This window comes from Chrysemys picta, chromosome 1 (genome assembly GCF_011386835.1).
Source record: "Chrysemys picta bellii isolate R12L10 chromosome 1, ASM1138683v2, whole genome shotgun sequence".
Lineage (NCBI taxonomy): Eukaryota > Metazoa > Chordata > Testudines > Emydidae > Chrysemys > Chrysemys picta.
Window position 1 is genome coordinate 274,456,599 of NC_088791.1, and position 18,646 is coordinate 274,475,244.

General features: G+C 38.4%; 1 protein-coding gene across 28 annotated transcripts in view; it reads left to right on the top strand.

Annotated features, from left to right (window-relative positions):
• MYCBP2 (MYC binding protein 2) overlaps positions 1-18,646 on the top strand; it is a 384,804-nt gene that overhangs the window by 332,504 nt on the left and 33,654 nt on the right. For 26 of the 28 annotated variants that reach the window (XM_008178543.4, XM_008178547.4, XM_008178549.4 and 23 more), the window contains 8 exons: positions 1,688-1,848; positions 2,941-3,097; positions 3,869-4,093; positions 5,345-5,410; positions 7,925-8,164; positions 9,068-9,166; positions 13,707-13,787; positions 15,013-15,279. In XM_008178543.4, coding sequence (XP_008176765.1) covers positions 1,688-1,848; positions 2,941-3,097; positions 3,869-4,093; positions 5,345-5,410; positions 7,925-8,164; positions 9,068-9,166; positions 13,707-13,787; positions 15,013-15,279 — 1,296 coding nt within the window. The remainder of the gene's footprint in view (positions 1-1,687; positions 1,849-2,940; positions 3,098-3,868; positions 4,094-5,344; positions 5,411-7,924; positions 8,165-9,067; positions 9,167-13,706; positions 13,788-15,012; positions 15,280-18,646) is intronic. The other 2 variants (XM_008178544.4, XM_065593082.1) reach the window with 1 other exon arrangement.

The window sequence follows — 18,646 nt, forward strand, 5'->3', positions numbered from 1 at the left end:
TGCTCCACACCTCGTCCCTCTCAGATTTTGGAAGGCACTTCCAATTCATAAACCTTGGGGCAAGTGCTGTATCTATCCTTAGAAATCTCACATTGGTACTTTCTTTGCATTTTGTCAAATCTGCAGTGAAGTGTTTTGAAAATGAACAACATATGCTGGCTCATCATCATATACATGAAATACATGGCAGAATGTGGGTAAAACAGAGCAGGGGACATACAGTTCTCCCCCCAAGGAGTTCAGTCACAAATTTAATTAACACATTATTTTTTTTATGAGCGTTATCAGCATGAAAGCATGTCCTCTGGAATGGTGGCCAAAGCATGAAGGGGCATATGAATGTTTAGCATATCTGGCACATAAATATCTTGCAGTGCTGACTACAAAAGTGCCATGCAAACGCCTGTTCTCACTTTCAGGTGACATTGTAAATAAGAAGTGGGCGGCAGCATTATCTCCCGTAAATGTAAACAAATTTGTTTGTCTTAGCGGTTGGCTTAACAAGAAGTAGGACTGAGTGGACTTGTAGGCTCTAAAGTTTTACATTGTTTTGTTTTTGAGTGCAGTTGTGTACCAAAACATAAGAACATAACATAAGAACCAGAAGTCACTCAATGAAATTAATAGGTTGCAGGTTTAAAACAAACATAAGGAAGTATTCTTCACCAAATGCACAGTCAACCTGTGGAACTCATTGCTGGGGGATGTTATGAAGGCCGAAAGGATAATGTGTGGAAGGGATTGTAAAGAGGTACAAGAGGCAGGGGTAGTTTGGAAGACAGGGAGGGGAGAAACGGGTGTGTAGACTCCAGCTGGTTTGTGCTACACTGATGAGAAAAAGAAGGGGGTGGGGGAAAAGCAGCTGTAAACACATCTTAACAGGCCAGCGGGCTGCTGCTTTTTTTACTGCTCCAGAGTGGCATAGAACAGCTGGTACATACTGATGAATTGGGCCATCACCTGTTCAATTTTTCAAAAAAAATAATTAAGGTTAATATTTCATATTTTAAAATAATTAGAAATATCACGTGGTAACTTTCTCTTTTCAGTTTTTTGTTCAGTGTTCATGTATGAAATTTTTGATTTTAAAAAAAGCCTGGGAAATTTCCAGACAAAAACTACATTAAATTATTATGAAGGTTAAGAATGTTTCAGTAATTTTAGGATAAAATACATTTTAAGAATGTTGTAATTATCTCAAAATCAAGGGTTTTTTTTAATAAACCTAGGAAATTCAGAGTTAAGTTTTAAAAAAGAAATGAAGGTGTAGCATTGCAGATTTAGGGCACCCAAACAACCTTAACTCTGCTTGGTAGGGACACTGGGGGGATGGAAAGAAAAAATCTAATGGGACCTTAAAATATCAGTTTAAACTAATGAGGAACCACAAACTCTAAAGTGCTTAATCATATGATTATTGCATGGTGTCAATCCTAATGGTGCATTTCTGTATTTTAACCTCTTTAGATTTCTTCTAATGTTAACTTTACCTCTGTCTTTCCGGCACTTTTATAACAATTCATTTGGGGATAATTCCAACATCCCTGGGATATATTTTATTCTAAATTATTTATATGAACTCTTAACCTGAACTCAGTTTTAACATTGTTTGTCTAAATATATATATTTATTTTATGAAAGCCTCTTATTAACAGAACCAGTGTAACATATTTCCTTTGAATCTTAGGAGAAAGATACAAGAGTATGTGAACATCCACTGTCAGATATAGTGATTGCTGGTGAAGCAGCTCATCCATTGCCCCACACTTTCCATCGTTTGCTTCAGACCATCTCAGATCTTATGATGTCTCTCCCCAGTGGTAGTTCATTGCAACAAATGGCCCTAAGGTAGGTACAAAATAGGGGAAAACTATGAAGGCCCAAAAACAACAAGGAGTCTGGGGTTTTTATTCACGAAAGCTTATGCCCAAATAAATCTGTTAGTCTTTAAGGTGCCACCAGACTCCTTGTTGTTTTTGTAGATACAGACTAACACGGCTACCCCCTGATACTTGACACTATGAAGGCCCAAGACATCCAAGCATTGTAAACTAACTCCTTAGAAGATTTTGCAATGTATTTTAGAAGTCTGAAGTGCCTGGATATGCTATTTTAAAATGGAGAAAAAATATATTTCTTTAACCCTCGCATAAACAAGGGGTTTGTAGAGAAAAATGTATTTGATTTTAAATTTTGTACCATATCCATTACTTTTATTGTAAAAATAATTATATTACTGTGTTCTTTAATGTACATGCATAAGCCGCATGTAGCTTAAATACCTTTTGTTTGAAAAATCTGTCATTTAGCTATTCCACAAAATTTTCTGTATTCTTCATTTTGCTATTATAGCTACTATAAAGGAATATATGGAATAATTATTATTGAACTCTCGTGTGACCAGGGCCCCCGGGGGGGGGCAATTTGCCCTGGGCCCCACAGGGGCCCCCATGAGAGTTTTTCAGGGCCCCGGAGCGGGGTCCTTCACTCATTCTGGGGGCCCCAGAAAACTCTCGCGGGGCCCATGCCCCCGGAGCTTCTTCTGCTCCAGGTCTTCGGCGGCAATTCAGTGGCAGGGTGTCCTTCCGCTCCAGGACCCGCCGCCCAAGTGCCCCGAAGACCCGCGGTGGGGGGTCCTTCCGCCCCGGGACCCGCCGCCGAAGACCCCAGGCCCCCTGAATCCTCTGGGAGGCCCTGCGTGTGACTATAACAAATATTCCTGCTTTAGACTTTTTGCAGCACTAACGAATATTTCTTCTTGCCTTCTTCAAAATGATGCACAATATTTCTGATCCAGATGTTTCCTTTCAAAATATTTATATAAGCTTAAATTTTTAAAATTATGCAGTAATTAAAATAATGTAAATACTAATGGTGCTTGCAAAAGTGCACTGATATTGAAAAAAACTTGTAATAAACTTATTTTTAATGTGTTTTCAGATGTTGGAGCCTCAAATTCAAACAGTCTGACCACCAGTTCCTGCATCAGAGCAATGTCTTTCACCATATTAACAACATTTTGTCCAAATCTGATGATGGAGATAGTGAGGAGAGCTTTAGTATCAGTATACAGTCTGGCTTTGAAGCCATGAGTCAGGCAAGTTTTTTATCTGTAAATATCACAAGTTGTAGATCAAAATGAATTAGTAGATAACCTCCAGCACTATAGTCAACCTATTTCCGTTTTCTAGTTTTTAGCAATCATACTTTATTACATGCAATTTTTATTAATAAATTTGTAGTTTATTTAAATATTTTGTCAGTAACGAATATCTGTCACGATCAGAGCCTTTATAGATGATATCCAGATTGTTTTATTTAGATTTAAAGATTCAAATATTACCCCTCAACCTGAACCTTATTCAAATTGGTATTTTTGAGTAGTGACCATCCCTACTTTCTGTTACTGGTTGCTAGGGTCAGGAGTGGGAGGGCCTTTTATGTTTGAATTTAAATTAATTCAAAAATTCCTTTTACATCTCATGTTCTTTTTCCTACCTCCACTTCTTCCTCACATTTCTTCTTTGTCCTTTTGAAGGCACACATTGCTGCTTTTTAATGAGCATCTACAAAAGAAAGTACAGTAAAGAGAGGATATGGGAATTGAGTAGGAGAAAATAAGCTGAGCATTGTTTCCAATTCTTAATACACTTTTTAGCAACTGAAACTGTTTTCCATCATATTTCCTCTGGTGGCTGGAGCGCAATAAACCAGGAGCTTTGATCATGTAACTTACTCGTTGTACACAGGTTTCTTCTTTTAATTTAGAGAGAGTATTCTTCTTAATAAGTATTCCTTTAAAAAGTGTGTTAGACATTTTTTTACTTGGGCTTCATTTCTGAGGTTTTAAATCATCTTTTTGTTACAGGAATTGTGTATAGTAATTTGCCTAAAAGACCTAACCAGCATTGTTGACATCAAAACATCAAGCCGACCTGCCATGATTGGCAGTTTGACAGATGGGTCCACAGAAACCTTCTGGGAGTCAGGAGATGAAGATAAAAATAAAACTAAAAACATCACAATTAATTGTGTAAAAGGAATCAATGCTCGCTATGTGTCTGTTCATGTAGACAACTCCCGAGATCTTGGGGTGAGAGAAAAATTGTCTGTCTTTATTAAAAGTGCATAGCCAGGGCTTTGTGTATTATTCGGTCACAGATTTTGTTAGAGTGTCCTCCTCCTCCTCCCCACCACTTTTGCCATCCTGTTTGGTTCAGAATTTTACTCCAGAATCTAAATCTCATTTTGAGAAATTAAGTTTCTAACTTTTTTGGTTATGAAGAAAAGCTTCCAAACGTAAACGGAATGTAAAGTGATTCAGTAAGCCTCATTTTCAGTGAGTTGTTAACTTTGAAACCTAATTATTAGAATTTAGCTATCCACATTATTAACTGTTTTCCTGCTGATCGTTTTTTGCAAAAACATCCACTTGGAGAGTTTGTTCCAACAATCCCAAATGGCATCCTTTGCCTCCCCAAATATCAGAAGATCATGACGGTCTCCTGGCTTATTACCACAATTTCTACTTTTTCTCCTGAAAACTGACACATTATTTGTAACACACAGAATGTTTAAATGTAGGGGCTGTGTAAAATACATTGAAGTTAATATAAAATTAAATGACACAAGGAATACTACTCTGATTTAATTAATTTAAAATCTCAACTTTTTAATACATCTCTACCCCGATATAATGCTGTCCTCAGGAGACAAAAAAAATCTTACTGCGTTAAAGGTGAAACCGCGTTATATGGAACTTGCTTTGCTCCGCCGGAGTGCGCAGCCCCGCCTCCCCAGAGCGCTGCTTTACCGCGTTATATATGAATTCATGTTATATCGGGGTAGAGGTATATATCTGAAGCTGTTACGGTAGCTCTGTTATGGTGTATGGAGTACCCCAGAATCCAGCAGCATTGCCATGGAGTACACAGGGTGTTTGCATGTAGTATGTAACATAGTGCTAGATCTGTAAGTCTGCAGTGTTTCATATATGTCCTCATTTCAAGTGCACATAGTGATGCAAAAAGAACAGTTTGCAGATTTAATTGGAACTTTTCCGTAATTTTTCATTGTCCTAAGTTTTCAATATAAAATCACTTCCATTTTTTTTATTTATACACTTTCTTGTTTCTACTTTTGTATGTAATGAGAACTTCAGATTGCCTTAGACATACAGATATCTTGTGTTTTAAGAAATTAAATGTGCAACTCCATTAATTCTGTGTCTCTAAAAAGGCACTCCGTAATGTTAATATGGAAGAAATTACCATAATGCTACTCACTTTCAGAATTAATTGTGGAGGTTTTTATTTGTCTTTTTGATTTTGCTTGTCTTTCACAGAATAAAGTGACTTCAATTACTTTCTTGACTGGTAAGGCAGTAGAAGATCTTTGCAGAATAAAGCAGGTAACTAATTACAAATATTGCTGCATGTAAAAATAACGTCTTGTTAACGATAAAAATAATAATCCTTTGTATGTATACCACACAGCCCACCTGTGGAAGTAGTTTACACGTGTTACCATAAATCTCAAAATGCTTTACAATATTTAACAAATTAAGCCTTATAACACCCTGTGAAGTTAATACTATTACTGTTTTACATACGGGGAAATTAACCATAGTGAGATTTCATGGCTTGTCAGAGTCACATAGGAAGTCTGTTGCGAGCCAGTGTGCTTTAAACTTCATACCATAAGACCATCCTTTCTTGTTAAGATATTGTCATCACTTTTGACCAATGCCCTTTCCATAGAAAGTCTTGTGTTTAGACATTGTGTAGAGGTGGGTTTTTTTAAATTGTGCAATTTGCACAATCTGCTCCTCTATTAATCTATGGTGATTTTGCAACAGCTGTCAGAACCATGAATCTTGATTACTGCAATTCCCTCCTATGGAAACAAACTCCTAGCAGGAATTCTCTGTCACTTGTAGTTTCTTCAGAATACCACGATGTGTTTCCACACTGTTTTTGAGCAGTTATGATCATATTATGTCTGCCTTATATTCTTTACTGTAGCTTTCAAGAAAAAAAGGTAAATTGGCATTGTTACTTTAATATTACTAGTTGTTTAAGCACTGGTTACATGGGTAAGCAACTTCTTTTTGAGTCTTGAACTAAGTGGAAGATCAGACACCTATCTTTTTAAGGCTCCTGCTTTTTGTTTTTTTAGCTAATGGGCAATAGTGTCCTTGATGTGCTGTGTGCCAGGATGTGGTACTCACTCTTTATTGGCATCACTGTTAGTTCATCCCTCCCATTTGTAAACAACATCTAAAACCCTTTCTTGCTAAATGTGTTTTTAGTATGACCATTATTGGCCATAATGAATCATAGAACCACAGAAATGTAGGGCTGAAAGGAAACTTGAGAAGTAATCAAGTCCAGCTTCCCTGTATTTGAGGGAAGACCCAGTAAACCTAGACCATCCCTGACAGGTATTTGTACAACTTGTACTTAAAAACCTATATTGATGGGGATTCCACAGCTTCCCTGGAAGTCTATTCCAGAGCTTAACTACCCTTGTAGTTAGGTTTTCCTTATATCTAACCTAAATCTTCGTTGCTGCAGATTAAGCCCATTACTTCTTGTCCTTTCTTTGGGGTCCCCTCTCAGTCTTTTTCTCAAAATTAAACATGCCCAGTTTTTTAGCATTTCATCACAGGTTAGATTTTCTAACCCTTTTATTATTTTTGTTGCTCTCTGGACTCTCTCCAGTTTGTCCACATCTTTCCTAAAGTGTGGCACCCAGAATTGGACGCTGTATTCCAGCTGAGGTCTCATCAGTGCTGAGTAAAGTGGGACAGTTATCTCACCTATAGTGGTCACAGCTCACTCGACTAGAGCCCAGGCAACAGCGCACTCGACTGGAGCACAGGCAAAAACAGTTGCTTTCTTGAGACGTGCCCCCATTTAGAACATGTGTTGGGCAGTTACCTGGTCCTCAAAACTGTACATACTTTCCCAGCACTACTCTATTGTGGAGACATCCAAATCAGATGCTAATTTTTACAGGGACGTGCAACCATCACTACGTAGATAGATTCCTAGCACTTACCTCCTACAATGTAGATCACTGCTTGATAGACATAGTGAATACATATATGGATAAGCACTCAGAAGAAGAAACAGTTATTCACTCTATGCAACTCAAAGAACTATAATTACTGTCAGGTTAGTTTCTTTTTGTGGGATGACTTATCCAAACAGTATAATGATTATTATTTTTCATTAACTTTTTTCTCCAGAAAACATTGAATCTTGTTTTAAATTGAATCTAAATTCTGTTTTCTGTGATTTTAAAAAAAATAACAAAACACTTGAGATGAAATCTTGCCTCCATTAAAGTTAATGGGAGATTAGCCACTGACTTCAATAGGGTCAGGATTTCAACCTGTGTTTCTATATATATATATATATATATATATATATATATATATTTTTTGTCTGACACAGAATTTGAAAAATTAAGTGCTTTTAACCATGTTTTATATTTTAGACAACTACTTTTCTTACAGGAGGTGAAAGAACTTTATTTACATCAGTGATTTACACATTTATAAATTGCTGCTGAGAGCATGAAGTAGACTCTGTGGTGCAATTGGATAACCAACAAAAATGACTTTTTACTGATTTTTTTAAACTGGGCTTTAAAAGTGAGAAGAAAATGAATAGTTACATGTCTTTTTTTTATTTATAATTTGAGACTTTGAAAGCTTTACCTGTGAAGACTGATAGTTTTATAATACAAAAGATTTGTAATCTTGTTATTCAGAACAGACATTTGTGTGTCACGTAAGCTATAATTGGTTTCTACAGTGTGTGCTGGATAATTTGTACCAATAACTCACCAGGAGTAGGTGACTCAGTTAGCCTGATACTGTGTTTCAAATTCACATCTTTATATTCCTGTTCATCAGGTTGATTTGGATTCAAGACACATTGGCTGGGTAACAAGTGAACTTCCTGGTGGAGATAATCACATCATCAAAATTGAATTGAAGGGCCCAGAGAACACGCTAAGAGTTCGCCAAGTGAAAGTATTGGGTTGGAAAGATGGTGAAAGCATTAAAATTGCAGGCCAGATCTCAGCAAGTGTAGCTCAGCAAAGAAACTGTGAAGCTGAGACACTGCGAGTATTCCGCCTTATTACATCCCAGGTAGGACATTGCAACTATCTCATATGGTGAAACACTGGAGAACATAAAAGCTGCTGAGATTTAATTACTTATTCCTTTTAAAAAGAAGGCTATTGTTTTTTTTCTGTGTGTGTGGGTGGTTATAGAGTGGTAGTTAGCTATGGTAGAAAAGAACTTGAAGAATTACTACTTCATACAGTGATTAAATATGTTGATGAAGTAAATTTCCTTCTGGAGCTTTTCTATTGTACTGATTTACAGTTAATTTGTTTCTTTTGCCTTTCTTTGATTTAACCAGTCCACTGTCCTGCAGAACCTCATTTCTTTACACTACCAACAACATACTACTTTATATCCTTCCTCTCCCATGTTTTTTCCCATTCCTTCCTTTTGTCCACACCTCCATTTAAAAAATATGCTGTATCTCTTTCTTGTTTGTCTTGTCATTTTAGACTGTAAACTTTTCAGGGGAGAGATTGTCTTTATTTGTGTTTGTACAGTACATAGCATAAAGATCCTGATCAGGGCCTTTCGGTGCTAATGGAATATAAATAATACAAATTCAGACATTTTGAATCACCATCGTGTGTGTTGGTGATAGATATCACAGAAATTGGAGAGCAAGCTAGACATTTTAAATGTAGAATGACAGGCTTTTTAAAACAGTGACATATTTTAATCAAATGTTGTTAGCGGCTGAAATTTCTCTGATGCTGACTGGCAGTGCAGACTCCTCTCTTTACTATATTGTTGCCAGCAATCAGAAAATCTAATACATGGCACGCAAAACTAAGCAATGTTAATCTGTTTTAAACTACGAAGAATGACGGCATAACCCTCCTTATTTTGTCAGCTCGAGAAGTTTTATGTCCATATGAGCCTAGTTTTGAACTTTTGTTTAACCTTTGTTGTAACTTCTCATAGGTATTTGGAAAACTCATCTCCGGAGATGCTGAGCCAACCCCAGAACAAGAAGAAAAAACACTGCTGTCTTCCCCGGAAGGAGAAGAAAAAGTACACAATGTATTATTTATGTTCTACAATTATTATTATTTTACTGAAATAAGTTGTCCCAGATGTTTTCCGGTCTGTTTTGATCTTCTTACTCCGGGTATTCTTCACATCCCAGCAATATTATACTGCTGCCATTGCCTATTTAAAACAAAAACATAATTAGATGGATTTTTGTGTAATTAATATTTTTGATGAATAGATCATAATTGGGGCTATAGGTTTCATTAAAGAGTCATAGTAATAATGGTACAGATCGGTGATACTCAGACAGGCTCAGAAGCCTCAAGTGGCTCTTTAATGTGTCTCCTATGGCTCTTTGCAGCACATGATATTACGGATAAAAACAGTGTGATTTAATCATTAATCAGGATGCTTTTACTATGTTATTAACCAGTTGTAGAATACTCTGTCATTTTGCTGTGAGAATAATATAATATACTATAGAGAGAGAGTGAGTGTGTGTAAATGAAATGAATTCACGCTACTGAGGTTCTTTTGGATAATGTTGATTGCTAATTTGGCTCCCGAACCACTGAGGCCTGACTATCACTGGTACAAATCATACTAACAATTATGGAAGTCAGACATGTATCACAGTAAGCAGAAGAATCAAGTCTCTGAATTTTTACTGTAACCACTCAAAGCTATTTACTTATTTATTGTAGGAGTTGCTGGTGCTCCCCCTAAAAGGGTTGCTGTTATACATTTTTTTTTCTGGTTTTATTTAAACACTAAATCACATTGGTTTGCAACAGGAATTTGGAATGGGGATCATTCTGGAGTTGAGGAAGTATTTGTTGCCCCATGAAAATAATTTGGCTAAGATCAGCTGTCAAAAATCACAGTTTGCTGTCTGCATTGTGTACAATAGAGCTGTCTTGAGTCTTGCTTATAAAATTGCTCAACAGTCAATCCATACTACCTTTCCCAGTGTCTCACTTGAGAATGCTATACAAAGCTGAATCTCCTGATAGGACCCACCACATGACTGCTGCCTCCACTGCTCTTCCCCCTTCTCCTCAAACAAAATAGCCTTACGTTTATGAGCAGGTGTACTGGGCTGGGAATTTGGAGAAGTAAGAGTTTTAGATCTATTCCCTTCTATGAACTGGTGTTAATAATTTTGTGCCCTAATTATTGAACGAGGTCTCATGCTCCATTGAGAGACTATACACGCTGAGAATATAACAGAGGAATTAAATTCTCATCTTACTGAATTCAACACAAAAATTTCATTGGCTACAGGGTAAGGATTTCTCCCCTGCTCTCCAATATGGCATACCCAAGTGTCACTGGATTCCCCGCTCTCTCTTCCTTTTCATGACTCATGGTGATCCCTCTTCATGGTTTGACACTCTGTCATTATAGCTCTTCCTTTCTGGGGTATCAAAGTCCTAATGGACAAACTGTCTTAGGCAGTCATCTTGTCTACTGTCCTCACTGTGCCACTTTCCCCAGGGCTGGTAGGGGAATCTGGACCCTATGTTTAGCACACATGGTCTTCACAATCCCAGACACTATTGCTGTTTCCCTAGGCTCCGTCCTACCTTTCTTCTATAGCTCTGCCCCCACTCTGGGTTATCAGTGGAGCTTCCTCTGTTCCCTATGGCTGTTTCACCCCTCTCAGGTTCTTGCAAGAGTCTGTATTCCAAAGATCTCAGAGCTTACTTCCTGCAGAACTCCCCCCTTGTTGTTGCCATCCCCCCTCCTCTCTAGGAAGTGCCTGCAAGGTCTTTCCTACAGCCCCCTCTTATCACCAACTTCCTCTTTCTGTGCCTGTCCCAGCTCCTCACGCAGCTAGGCTTCATCAGTAATAAGGCCTTATCAGCCCTGGCTCTACTTTAGGTGCAGCCTATCAAAGGGTTAATTGGCTCTTTTTTCCTACTTAGGCCTTGGGTGGGGTAGACACTCCATCACACCAAGTCTCTTCCACTGTGCCACACAGTCTGTCAGAAAGATTAAGAAAAATCTGTTAAGATGCAGCCAAATTCTGTGCTTTCTTAAAAAAGACTCAGAGGGGTAGCCGTGTTAGTCTGGATCGGTAAAAAGCAACAGATAGTCCTGTGGCACCTTTAAGACTAACAGATGTATTGGAGCATAAGCTTTCGTGGGTGAATGCCTACTTCGTCGGATGCATGCATCCAACGAAGTGGGCATTCACCCACGAAAGCTTATGCTCCAATACATCTGTTAGTCCTGTGGCACCTTTAAGACTATCTGTTGCTTTTTAAAAAAGACTACTCCATGCACGTGTAACCATCTGTTGCAGGGTGCTATGCATCCTCTTCCTAATGGTTGGTGTGGAGATGGTAACGGCTTATTCATGCTGCCAGATGTTATAGTTAGTCCTTTTGCTGAAGTGGTAGAGTTTTGTGATGAAGTGTAGAAGGTCCAGGGTTCAAACACTGCTGAAGATAAATGACAGGAGGTATATTACAGTTGCATATGAGAGAATTTGGTTCTATCTTTATTTCTTTTTGAAAAAGTCTAGGAAATTTTTTTGTATTATGGATCATGGCAAACTTAAATCATATTAGAATTTAAAACTAATAGAAAATGATAGGCTCATGTGACTGGTAATAATAGCATTTGGCATCTTTCATTACCATATTGCTGGTTCAAAGCTGTCCCAGTTCCTAGTAACTTACAAGTATAGTTTTCATTGGATGCTTCTTAAATGGCCCAGGCCCACTTGAAAAGATTTTCTCTTAGTCCAGTGAGCAAGTTATTTTTTATGACTGCTTAAAGTAGTTCACCCAGAACGGGGTTAAGGCCCAGTGGCAACACAGTTAAGGCCCAGTGACAAGGCAGGACTTCTGTTTCCAGTGTTGTCAGTTCATCACATTTCACAAGTGCTAAATTAACTGCAGATGATTTATGGTAGATCCTGAAAAGTACATTGCCTGATTTTTGTTCCCTTTGTCATAACAAGTTACATATTATTATAAATCAGATATCGGCAACCTTTGGCACGCGGCACGCTTGGATAAGCACCCTGGCGGGCCAGGCCAGTTTGTTTAACTGCCGCGTCCACAGGTTTGGCCGATTGCGGCTCCCACTAGCCGCAGTTCACCGCTCCAGGCCAATGGGGGCTGTGGGAAGCGACAGCCAGCACATCCCTCGGCCCACGCCACTTCCCGCAGCCCCCGTTGGCCTGGGATGGCGAACCACGGCCAGTGGGAGCCGCAATCGGCCGAACCTGCGGACGCAGTAGGTAAACAAACCGGCCCGGACTGCCAGGGTGTTTACCCTGCTGGGCTGCATGCCAAAGGTTGCCGATCCATGTTATAAATCATGGGATTTTTTTTTTTTTATTGTTGAGTTTCTCCTTCTGGAGACGTTTAATTTAAAATACATTAAAGACTGTAAAATTGGTCCATGTTACATTAGTTTCTAAAGACTTGATCATTGGTGATCAGTATTAAGTTGAATTCATAAGGGTGGGTCTTAGAACACTGAATTTCATTTGTCTGAGCTTGCTGGAGATGTATCTGTACTCTGACCTTTTATATTTTACATACATAACAGGAAGGAAATAAGCACAGCCAACCTGTGTCAGTTTTCCTAATTGCTTTATCTTGGCTACATAACATTTTGCTACACATCTGTATGTTACAAAAATCTTCTCACTTTTAGCATACAATAGATTGGCATTCCACATTCATTGGTGCGACAGTTCAGAAATACTTTAGAAAGTCTTAATCTAATGTTATTGTTAGAGAGCTTATTCCTTCACTCTCCCACTTCCCTGGTCCTTCTCACATGAACAGAGAGCAACAATACCCGAAGTCCGAAGGTGCAAACAATTCGATGTTTATAGGGGTGAACTTCCAGCAAGCTTTAATCCAAGTTCCTTTTTCCTTATTTTCGAATCCCAACTTACTTTCTGTTTGCCCCTAATTTATATAGTAATATTCTTAGCTATACCTTAACCAATCATTCTACTGAAATTTACCTAACCAATCCTAACATATTGTAACATGATTAGCTAACCAATTATATCCCACCACCTTAATTAGTTTACACCCAGCAAAATTAATTATACAGCAGACAGAAACAATCACAGAACCAGACAGAGACCATGCAAATAAACATATAAAACAATACAGAAGTGAGGATTTCACAACTACATCTATACAGACATAAGGGTTTCCCAACTGTGTCTATTGATAAGGTGAGTTCTTACCAGACAGAAAACTATCAAACTACATTTCCTTTTACATCTTCCAGGCTCTTCCCTTTTTCGGGAGGTGGTAGATTGGATCACCTTCCTAACAGCCCCAGATTACCTTATTTCAATATGACTAGTTTGAAATGTGAGGATGTGACCGCACGCTTCTCAGTTTATGGCTGCCTCTTAACCAAAGGCTTTGACCTAAGAACAGGGCCTCAGATTGTCACAGTGAGAGAAGGCCCTTACACAGATTTTTTCTTTTATACCTCTATAACTAGCTAAATGATAAACGTATACCTAAATTGTTAAAGTATAGGCCTTTACATACAGGCTTGAATATCTATATCCTAACAGTTATTTCTGCTTTTTATAAAGGCAACTTCAGATGCAGATCTGAAAGAGCACATGGTTGGAATCATATTCAGCAGGAGCAAACTGACAAATTTACAAAAACAGGTTTGTGTAATATAGTTCTTGAGGTGTTAAATGTTTACCTTAAATTGTAATTACCGGAAAAGAGCATAATTATAAATCTTTTATTGTTTAACATTTTTTTACTTGAGTATTTTTCATCCTTAATAGTATTTTCCATACTTAAGGCTCTGTTTCCATTATAAATTACATATTTAAAGATTTATAATTTGGCTTTAAAATTTAGCAGTGAACTGTAACTAAAAATAAAATCTTATCCTATGAACCTTCTTTTAAAATTATAGTTAAGTGGAATACAAGTTGTCCTAATGTTTACTACTAATAGGTAATGTTGGCATACCTCATTCAATATTTCAGATGAGTCTCAGCTGCCAATTTTAGGTACTTATTTAAAACGCTTTTTCCCCTTCTCGCACCAAAAAATAAGTTTAGATTTCTTAGATTATGGAGAGGAACCAGCAAGGAGATCAGGATTTGGATTCTGAAACTACCCCATCCACAATGTCTTTGGATGTTTGGATCTGTGGTTTTGTTTAGCTTCATCTGTTTTTAATTTATTTTTTTACTCAAACATAGAAAAGTGGCTATTGTGCTTCTGAGGTAACTTTAAGCAATTTCTTAAGATTTTTTATTTAACTAAATTCTCCTTTCACATAGTAAGATTAGCCATTTTCTGTGGGATAAACATTATAGCAGAGATTTTCAAAGGAGCCTGAGAGGAACTAAGTGCCCATCTCCCATTTAATTTCAACAAGATTTAGGTTCCTGTTTCCCTTTTCCACCTTTGAAAAGCCAAGCCTTACAACCTTAAAATCTTTTAAATATGTTTACTTTTTTTAACACGTTATTGGGTAAATTATATGCATTTAATAATGTGTATGTATACATAACAATAAGGGTTTTTTATTGTCTCTAAGATTTCTTAAATATGTGGTTAGAAAAGAGATTATAAAGTGGTTTTAAGGAGGTACTCTCTTTTGGGAAGGTATATGTATCTTTTGACTTCTAGTGTGTTTTCCTGGATTTTAAATAAAAACACAGTTATGTGATATTGTCACAAACTAACAGAGTCCAGCAAATTCAGTATTATAGGTACATCTTTGTCCTTAATTGCATTTATAAGGGGGAGTAATAGAAAAAATCAAAATTTTATGGGCTTTTTTGGTTTACATTGCCGTCTTGAAGGTGTTTTTGCATTTTTTTTTAAGCTCTTACTAAGCTTCTATGTGTGTGGCATTTGTTTGGTTAGGTATGTGCTCATATAGTCCAGGCCATCCGAATGGAAGCAACCCGCGTACGTGAGGAATGGGAGCACGCAATCTCTAGCAAGGAGAATGCCAACTCGCAGCCTAATGATGAAGATGCCTCTTCTGATGCTTATTGCTTTGAGCTGCTGTCCATGGTTCTGGCACTGAGTGGTTCCAATGTAGGTCGTCAGTACCTGGCTCAGCAGCTGACTCTATTGCAGGATCTCTTCTCACTACTGCATACTGCCTCTCCCAGGGTACAGAGACAGGTGAGTGTGCTAATTACTCCTTATCTCCTGCAGTGCTTCCAGCCAAATAATCCAGTGCTAAAAATTAGATCATAATGTGCTTCACAGTACTGAATGTATGTGAACTGATTTTTGATTCAATTTAGTAGTTGGCCTCATTTCTGATTTTCATGAAACAATGTGTGTATAATTTTCACTATCAATTTCAAAATGTTCTCAAATATGAGAGATGAAATATTCTCAAATAAAATAAAAGCAGACTTTCGTAGTGTGACTACATATGGAAGACAGTTAGCCTTAATAGCTCAGGATCTCACTCTGCATCCCCACCCATCTCATCCCAAAAGGTTTGCGATGCGAGCCTTTTTTGGCAATGTGAACTGCCTTATACAAAATCTACACCAATGGAAATTCTCCCCAGATTAGCACAGGGATCTAATAGTCTTTTTGCATTGTTATGTGACAGGCCCATAGAGGAGGGGGAGTGTGACGTTGTGCAGTCTATATGGTTTTATAAAAACTTGATAATAAGTCAATATAATGTAACTGAGATAGTTTTAGAGAAAATACGGTAATAAGTGAATGTAAGTAACTGGGATATGCCTCATGCAAAAGGTCTCTTGTAAGGTATCATTACAAAGCTTATAATCTACTGAGTGTGATCATCTGATTTGTATAAATGTACCACTCTTGTATCTAAAACTAGAAATATAAAATGTAACTCTGAGGGCCTATTGTAATTGTGTAAAGTGTGGACCATTAATGATGGTTTGGAATCTTGATGACTCCCATTGTCTGCAGATGGCTGTATTTACCTGTGAGTCTTCCTGTATATGTGTGTGCTGGCAAGTGAGTAATGAAGTCTTGCAGTGGCATGTGATCATGTCACCTGAACTGGAATCCATCTTTAACCTGGTGCTTTTCCAGTGAGGGGGGGTGGAAAACCAGAGAGACAAAGAGTTCCCGCCTTATGCAAAAGATATATAAAGGGGGGAAGAGAACAGAGGAAGGGAGGAGCCATCATGAAGAATCCCCTAGCTATCACCTGAGCTGCAACAAGAGCTGTACCAGGGGAAAGAATTGTGCCCAGGCCTGGAAGGTGTCCAGTCTGAGAAAAACTTACTGAAACATCTCTGAGGGTGAGATTATCTGTATTTAGTTTGATTAGACATAGATTTGCGCATTTTATTTTATTTTGCTTGGTGACTTACTTTGTCCTGTCTGTTACTACTTTGAACCACTTAAATCCTACTGTCTGTATTTAATAAAATCACTTTCTATTTAGTAATTCACTCAGAGTATGTATTAATACCTGGGGGAGCAAACAACTGTGCATATCTCTCTATCAGTGTTATAGAGGGCGAACAATTTATGAGTTTGCCCTGCATAAGCTTTATACAGGTTAAAACGGATTTATCTGGGTTTAGACCCCACTGGGAGTTGGGCATCTGAGTGCTAAAGACAAGCACGCTACTGTGAGCTGTTTTCGGGTAAACTTGCAGCTTTGGGACAAGTGATTCAGACCCTGGGTCTGTGTCTGGAGCCAGACGGGAGTGTCTGGCTCAGCAAGACAGGGTGCTGGAGTCCTGAGCTGGCAGGGAAAACAGAAGCAGGGGTAGTCTTTGCACATCTGGTGGCAGCTCCCAAGGGGGTTTCTGTGATCCAACCCGGTTGTCCCAAAGCTGCAAGTTTACCCGAAAACAGCTCACAGTAGCGTGCTTGTCTTTAGCACTCAGATGCCCAACTCCCAGTGGGGTCTAAACCCAGGGCAAACTCAAATTGTTCGCCCTCTATAACACTGATAGAGAGATATGCACAGTTGTTTGCTCCCCCAGGTATTAATACATACTCTGAGTGAATTACTAAATAGAAAGTGATTTTATTAAATACAGACAGTAGGATTTAAGTGGTTCAAAGTAGTAACAGACAGGACAAAGTAAGTCACCAAGCAAAATAAAATAAAATGCGCAAATCTATGCCTAATCAAACTAAATACAGATAATCTCACCCTCAGAGATGTTTCAGTAAGTTTTTCTCAGACTGGACACCTTCCAGGCCTGGGCACAATTCTTTCCCCTGGTACAGCTCTTGTTGCAGCTCAGGTGATAGCTAGGGGATTCTTCATGATGGCTCCTCCCTTCCTCTGTTCTCTTCCCCCCTTTATATATCTTTTGCATAAGGCGGGAACTCTTTGTCTCTCTGGTTTTCCACCCCCCCTCACTGGAAAAGCACCAGGTTAAAGATGGATTCCAGTTCAGGTGACATGATCACATGCCACTGCAAGACTTCATTACTCACTTGCCAGCACACACATATACAGGAAGACTCACAGGTAAATACAGCCATCTGCAGACAATGGGAGTCATCAAGATTCCAAACCATCATTAATGGTCCACACTTTACACAATTACAATAGGCCCTCAGAGTTACATTTTATATTTCTAGTTTTAGATACAAGAGTGGTACATTTATACAAATCAGATGATCACACTCAGTAGATTATAAGCTTTGTAATGATACCTTACAAGAGACCTTTTGCATGAGGCATATCCCAGTTACTTACATTCACTTATTACCGTATTTTCTCTAAAACTATCTCAGTTACATTATATTGACTTATTATCAAGTTTTTATAAAACCATATAGACTGCACAACGTCACAGGGAGAATCACTTGTTTTAAATACAAAAATATGTGCAGTACAGATTAATACAGCACAATAGCCCTTTTAATATGAAGAGGATTATTTTCTCCATTTTTTTTTTCAGCTATATTACATAGATATATCTGACACACAGGAAATATGTGCAAATAACATGAAGAAAAGTGAAGTGTTATGTAAAGAAAGTCCCCAAACTAATAGGCAGTTCTAACAATCATCAGTTCAACACAACCTTTAAACTGTGAGCAAGATTGGATTAAGACAATCTGGGGCCCTACACCCACCATTAGAGGGAGTGCCCTCAGCTATACCCCCTTTGCTCTGCCCTCATGAAGTAATCCTGTGGCATCAACCTCCTCCCACAACTTGGAGTGCTAGTGACAGACAGCACGCTGCCCTCTTCTAGAGAGGCTGGGGCAGCAGAATGGGGCTCCTTTTTTCTGCTACAGAAGTGATAGTGGGGTCCCTCTTCCCCTCATGGATAACATGAGTGGCAGCAGACTTCACCTCTTTCTCCTAGATTGGCAGAGGTGCAGCAGGGGAACCCCCCAGGTGTCTGAGTGTACCTGCTCAGGTGGGTGGAGGGCTGACTGAGATAGTGGCACTTTTCCTGCCACACACACAACTCTGTTTGGATGGTGTTGGCAAGAAGCAGTGAGTGTTGGAATTAACACCCCATGACATTTGTAGAGGAATTCATACCACTCTGAGCCAATTCTTTCAGAT